The sequence below is a fragment of the Micropterus dolomieu genome, linkage group LG03 (assembly GCF_021292245.1).
Source record: "Micropterus dolomieu isolate WLL.071019.BEF.003 ecotype Adirondacks linkage group LG03, ASM2129224v1, whole genome shotgun sequence".
Taxonomy (NCBI): domain Eukaryota; kingdom Metazoa; phylum Chordata; class Actinopteri; order Centrarchiformes; family Centrarchidae; genus Micropterus; species Micropterus dolomieu.
Window position 1 is genome coordinate 12,702,372 of NC_060152.1, and position 6,911 is coordinate 12,709,282.

General features: G+C 42.0%; 1 protein-coding gene across 1 annotated transcript in view; it reads right to left on the minus strand.

Annotated features, from left to right (window-relative positions):
• Positions 1-849: 849 nt before the first annotated feature.
• Positions 850-6,911, minus strand: part of mdc1 (mediator of DNA damage checkpoint 1) — a 13,556-nt gene continuing 7,494 nt past the window's right edge. The window contains exons 8-13 of the mRNA XM_046044686.1: positions 4,561-5,856; positions 3,904-4,041; positions 3,316-3,498; positions 3,036-3,161; positions 2,346-2,456; positions 850-2,226 (exon numbers count right to left, since the gene is read on the minus strand). Coding sequence (XP_045900642.1) covers positions 2,023-2,226; positions 2,346-2,456; positions 3,036-3,161; positions 3,316-3,498; positions 3,904-4,041; positions 4,561-5,856 — 2,058 coding nt within the window. The 3' untranslated portion in view covers positions 850-2,022. The remainder of the gene's footprint in view (positions 2,227-2,345; positions 2,457-3,035; positions 3,162-3,315; positions 3,499-3,903; positions 4,042-4,560; positions 5,857-6,911) is intronic.

Genomic DNA, 6,911 nt, shown 5'->3' on the forward strand with positions numbered 1-6,911 from the left:
AGCGTGTGGCTGTGATGCGCTGCTTGGCGTTACAGACAGTAACACTATTTTATTTAAGAAATCTTTCAGTGTGTGTCATATTCAACAAGTCATGTTTCTTTTAACTCATCAGCAGCCTCATTAAGTGAGTGGACTGTCTGTGTAGCCTAAATGAGCTAAATGTTTAAACACAAGCGGAATACATTCGGTTTAATCTCTTTTCAAATGGGGAAATCTAAATTAGTACCTGGGACATCCCGTCTCCCTCCAACCAGTGACGTCACTACTTAGGAGGTTTACCCGTTCTTGAAGGGTGCCCCCTTTCCTCCAGTGCACAAGCGCTGTGTGAAAGTGCGTTTTTTACCCACCAAACAACATGCTTCCGTTTCAGTTTTATAGGCATCTATGGGCGTTTGAAGGATCGGACATTGAGCTCCCTTCACATGCGCCTCATTTCAAGTTGATTGTGATTTATAAAGGGAACCTGCTTCCAAGTGTGCGTACGCACGGTTTTATAAATCTGAACACTTTTTGGCGTACTGCCATTTTTGGCTTTTGGGAGCACGTATGGGTTTCTAAGCAGTTTTATAAATGAGACCCCAGATGTGTTGGAAAATCCTCATGTGTGCAGTAAAACCCAAACTCAATCATTAAGACCTCTTGAAAAACAAAAAGAAAATTCAAGAACCAAATCTGAGCCTCAGTGATTCTCAAGCTAAAGGACTAGAAGAGTAAGTATTTCCTCAACTGAGCACAACTAGAAGTCTAAACAATAATCATACTAATAGTAGACTATATTATAAAGTACCAATATATAGAGATTAAATTATACTGTTGCAAAAGTAAAGAGACTATAGTTATTATATAATAGCAATTATAACATAATAGAAAATGTTTAATGTTTTCAAAGGGAATACAGACAGATTTCATGCTTTGATACAAATAAACTTGGTGTTAAGATATTAGCTATTTAACAGTTCTAAAATCAAATTTAGTTATAAGCTATACAAGTCTGTCTTTAAAACACCAATGCTGATGCATGTTGCATGTTTAAAGATTTACAGTGGGTCAGGAAATCAAATGTTCTGTTCTGTATACTGGTCTTTGTCAACATGACAAGTTCACATCAAATGAACACACAGTCGGTAAATATATGGCAAGGACAAACACTAACACTAAGATATTCATGTAGAAGCAGCATCAGCATTCAGGTGCGTTTATGTGCGTCTCATCCCCTGGAGGTAATAGGATTGGATGAAGCCTTAATAGAGTAGGTGGTGGTGGTTAATGGAGCCAGAGGAACAACAGACACACTATAAAAGGCACAACACACGTCTTCTTATCGGGACAGGAAACAAGCTTTTTTCCCCCCCATTTACTGACCACCCTAGCTCATGGATTACAAAACAGACCCCATCGGTTCCACTATATCACCACCCAAACATGATTATACACAACTCCCAATTCATGGCTGGTTACCTGCCAAACTGTCTGACTTGAAGCACTTATCACACATTCAGTGCAGCAGCAATTTAGCAGCGTTAATTCCTGCTCTGCCTGTTATTGCTGTGCAAAGAGACAAGTGGAGCACAGGGGAGGATGAGAGGGGAAAAGTGACAAGGATGGTTAATGGGTAATTATTTCCCACCCTGCGTAGCAGTAACATCGCTTTAAGGTTTTGAATCTTTAAAAACTACGTTTTCTACACATGTCCAAGGCAAACGATAAGATTGTAAGAATAGAGTTCTGAGAGTTGAATTGTGTTTCTTCTATCGCTCTCTTTCAAAACGTGATGGTGTACATGTAAAATTAGTTTTTAACATTTGACAGCACAGTAAAATTACACGCATTGTGTTTAGGAACATGCAAATGAACAATCAAATTTTGCTGTATGTGGCAAATACATTCTTCAAGTCTTTTTATACAAACACAGAACTGACTCACTAGTTTCTCCTGGTCTCTAATTTGAAAAAGAATCTATGAGCGATGGAAAACCTCCCCACAGACAGTGACAAGTCTTTTTTACAATTTACCCTGGTGTTACTAAGTCTTCTTCCTGCCCCTTCCTCTGCCTCCTGCAGTTGGCAGACTGCTTGTAGTGGCAGAGAGTGCGTGGGCCTGAAAGTCAAGCTTCTGCTGAAGGGTCCCTGTGAGAATGAACTCAGCAGTGACGACTGGGAGAGATGCAGAGAGAGCTGGGCCACACAGGGGCAGGTCCTCCTCGCAGGAAATCACTACAGTGTGAGGCTGAAAGAATTAGAAAAAGAATTTAAAAAGTAAGTAATTACAGAAATATTAAATGATAACATCTGAAAACACACTACCACAAATAAGGTTATTTATTAGGTTTTAAGTTTGACTGGTACCTTGTGAGAAGAGGGCACCTTGGGAAGAAAGGTCGCTCCACTGCAGGTGATAATGTCTTTCATTTGAATTGGCTCTGGTTTCACTGACTTTGTAACATGGATCTGATATCCCTAAGAGAAAGAGAAAGAGAAAGATGACAAGAAATACAGTACACATCATGTAAACAAATATGATTTCTCTCCATTTTTATTTAATCTCTGCAAAAGGAAATCAATACAAGGCTCCTGGGAATGGAATTTGGTATTACACGTGTATTCTGGTCCCCAATTTTAGCCAGTATCAGCATAATATGTGATATCAAACTATCCCTTAGCAGCTTTGATGAGGCAGTGCAGTGTAGGAAGAGCATGTAACTGAAATGAAAACATTACTGACTGCCTCCCTATGTGAAGTGCCCATAAAAGATAACAAGTACATTAAAAATAAATAAATGTCAAATTACTTCCCACAAGCCACAGTGTAATGGTAAACAACTGACACAGTGCTCTTGTAAAGATGCTTGCACATTCAACAACACAGAGGCTGAGATAAAAAGACTCCCACCATGACTCACTATTCCTCACTGTCAATATTATCCACCACCCCTGTGTCATCTGCCAAGGGAAATACCACAATGACATTGTCAACCTCTCACTCAGAGGAAAAATATAAGCACAGAAATAAATGCTATGACTGAGAGTTAAGAGTACCTGTAAGAGAAGCTGACTGCTAGCAATCCTCAGAGACTCCTGCAGACAGAAATTGAACTTCTTCTCCTGCTCCGGATCCTTCACAATGAAAGCATTAGGAGACAGGAAGCTCCCAGCCTTACCACTCTGACACACAGAGAAAGACAACAAGAGCAGCCAGTGTGTTTTTGAGAATGTCTTTAGTCAAGTGTTGCATTTGTCTGTATACTTCTACATAAATTTTTCAGAGAGAGAGAAAACTGCTCTGGCGCCAGTTTTAAGTATTAATATAGCAACTAACCTTTTCTAGCCAGTGTGTGGTGACAATGGGGACTCCTTTAGCCACCGCACACAGGAACTTGACAGTCCTGCGCACCTTATCAGTCACCAGACAATTCATGTCTGCCACGCCTTTAGCCATGCTGCCTCCCAAACGAGCCAACACTCTCTCCCCTACTTCATCCACCACGCCTGTGAACAGCACCTGGGACAATGACAGACACACTGTGTTATTCAGAAGTCTCGAACTTCAGTTTTTGTTTGGTCCAAAGCTGTGTAAACTCACAAGAACAGGCTTCTGGTAATCTGTCCTCCTATGAGGTAAAACATTTTGGAAATGAGGGCAAAGCATTACCATGTCGTGCAATTCATCATACATTCATACATTTCTGTTGATTCAAATAAAGTTCTCGCTCCTAATGGATAACAGAGCAGTCTGCTTGGAGTACCAAGCTGCAATTTAGTGCAACCTAAGCTCAAAAGCAACCTGCACAACCAAAAATAGCTTCTTCTAAATTCTGTAAAGTGTGACTGAATCACTCTAATCATTATTTGGGTAAATGTACCCTTAGAATGTGTTTATCATTACGGGTAAAAAGGCATATAAAACCTTGTAGGTTTGGCTGGCAATTCGCAATCGACCACTAGCTGCTGGGGAAGCGGAGGAGGAGCGAGGGGTCTTCGCCACAGGTGAGGAGTCTGCAGAAGCCTGTCGCTTCCGGGACACACTGCTGGTTGGAGTCTTGTGCTGTTAAATGGGAGAAAAAGGGAAGTGGGGAGGATGATGGATGAATAGAGAAGAATCAGTCAAGAACAGTGCATGCAATTCCGACAGACAAGGACAAAACATGAAACACACAGGAAGAATGGAGAAAAGAAAGCAAATGTCACAAAACAGAAGAGTATGTAGTGACTGCATGGCCACTAAACTACTTCATTAGTGTATTAATGGTGATGCAGGGCAGGCCAGACTACTTTTGTTGGTGAGAGAGTGGGAGAGACCTAGACCGTTCGTGATGTTAATTGCAGTACAATGTGATGGTGGGAAAGGCTGTCTCAGACAGAAATGCACCGGGGCCTCTGGCCAAGGTAAAAGCCTTCCTTTTAAAAGGACAGAAGTTCCTGGACACTCATTATATACTACTCAGCATTACATGAGCTGAGAGCTGGTGTTTCAGCCCTAATGTATTTTTGTCTCAATCAAAACAACAACTTCTGAGACCTCAACATTTCCAATGGATGTTTAAAAGTGGAGTAATTAAGTCACCTCTGATGCCTCTGTATCCTGCTCAAGAGATGTTCCACTTTCTTTCTGCACCTCTTTCTTTTTTTTTTGGACCGCTGATGGCCGACCTCTGCCTCTCCTCTCAACAGCCTCCTCAATCTTCTCACTCTCTTCTTTCCCCTCCAGTGCAGTGGGGGAATCTTTTACATTCTTCTTTGCGTGAGCAGTGGATGCTCTACCTCTTCTCTTAGCTTGGAGAGGAGTCTCATCTATCGCTCCATCTTTTGCTGCTTCTGTTATTTGGAGTTTCTCCTTCCCCTTAGAAATCTTAGAGTTACTGCTGGAATCCTCTTCTGTATTTGCATCCAACTCTCTTTTTCTTCCTTTAGTTTTCTCTTTATCACCTTCTCCATCACTGACTGCAGGAGGTAGTGGTGCCTCCACAGTATTGCTTTTTACTGCTTTCTGGTCTCTGCCCCTGACATTCGTTATGGGCAGAATTGATTCATCACTGGCACATTCCTCCTCCTGATTTGAGGGGTCTTCCTCACCTGCAGCTGCAGGTTGTGATCCATTTGCATTGGCTCGCTGCTGCCCTCTTGTGGTATTAGCCTGCTGAGAGTCTGCCTTTTCATTTTCATTGAGAACCTCATTAGAGGATTCCTCTGCTTTCCTGCTCTTCCTGCCCGTGGTTGCAGGTTTGGGAGCTGAATTCTGATCACACTGACTATTGATCGGAGGGATGGTGGCTGCCTCTGTTTTCCTTCCTCTTCCTCGCTGCCTGCCTCCTCTTCCTCTGCTCTGAGAGCTCAGGCTGCAGCTGGAAATCTCGGAGCTGAGGGAGTTGGTAGAGTTAGACCTCGAAAGGACTTCTTGAGGAGAAACATCTTTGCTGTCCAGTTCTAATGGCCTTGCAGCCACCGTGCTCCTCCTATTGCTGCCTCTACCGATGGCTGCCTGGGGCAGCTCACTGGACCTCTTTGCTCCTCTCCCCCGGCCTCTCCCCCGGCTCTGCTTGGTGTTAACACTCGAAACAGACCTCTCAGAGCTGACAGAGTTGGAAGAGTTGGAGCGAGATCTAGTTCTTCTTGCTGGGACATCATCATTGGTTGATATAGCTGAGTCCAGCTCTGATGTACACGGGGCAGCAATTGTTCTTCTGGTTCTTCGACTTCTTGCGGGTGTTTTGGGCTTGTTTTCTTCTTCTTCCTTGTTATATTGTTGCTCTTTTATTTGTTTTTCTTTGGCCTCTTTTTCTTTCTCCAATTTTTCTCTTTCTTCCCTTTCCTTTGCTTCCTTCTCCAGTCTTGCTTGGTGTTCTAGTTCCTTCCTTTCCCTCTCAAGTCTCTCTTCCAGTTCCATCTTTGCTGTCTCCAATCTTTCCTTTTCTATTCTCTCTTTCTCCAATCTCTCCCGCTCTTCATTTTCTGCCTTTTCATGCCTTAATCTCTCTTTTTCTTCCTTCTCCTTTCTTTGCTTTACTATTCTCTCTTTCTCCTCTCTCTCCAATCTCTTTCTCTCTTCTCTTTCAGCCTTTTCATGCTCTAATCTCTCTTTTTCTTCCTTCTCCTTTCTTTGCTTTACTATTCTCTCTTTCTCCTCTCTCTCCAATCTCTTTCTCTCTTCTCTTTCAGCCTTTTCATGCTCTAATCTCTCTTTTTCTTCCTTCTCCTTTCTTTGCTTTACTATTCTCTCTTTCTCCTCTCTCTCCAATCTCTTTCTCTCTTCTCTTTCAGCCTTTTCATGCTCTAATCTCTCTTTTTCTTCCTTCTCCTTTCTTTGCTTTACTATTCTCTCTTTCTCCTCTCTCTCCAATCTCTTTCTCTCTTCTCTTTCAGCCTTTTCATGCTCTAATCTCTCTTTTTCTTCCTTCTCCTTTCTTTGCTTTACTATTCTCTCTTTCTCCTCTCTCTCCAATCTCTTTCTCTCTTCTCTTTCAGCCTTTTCATGCTCTAATCTCTCTTTTTCTTCCTTCTCCTTTCTTTGCTTTACTATTCTCTCTTTCTCCTCTCTCTCCAATCTCTTTCTCTCTTCTCTTTCAGCCTTTTCATGCTCTAATCTCTCTTTTTCTTCCTTCTCCTTTCTTTGCTTTACTATTCTCTCTTTCTCCTCTCTCTCCAATCTCTTTCTCTCTTCTCTTTCAGCCTTTTCATGCTCTAATCTCTCTTTTTCTTCCTTCTCCTTTCTTTGCTTTACTATTCTCTCTTTCTCCTCTCTCTCCAATCTCTTTCTCTCTTCTCTTTCAGCCTTTTCATGCTCTAATCTCTCTTTTTCTTCCTTCTCCTTTCTTTGCTTTACTATTCTCTCTTTCTCCTCTCTCTCCAATCTCTTTCTCTCTTCTCTTTCAGCCTTTTCATGCTCTAATCTCTCTTTTTCTTCCTTCTCCTTTCTTT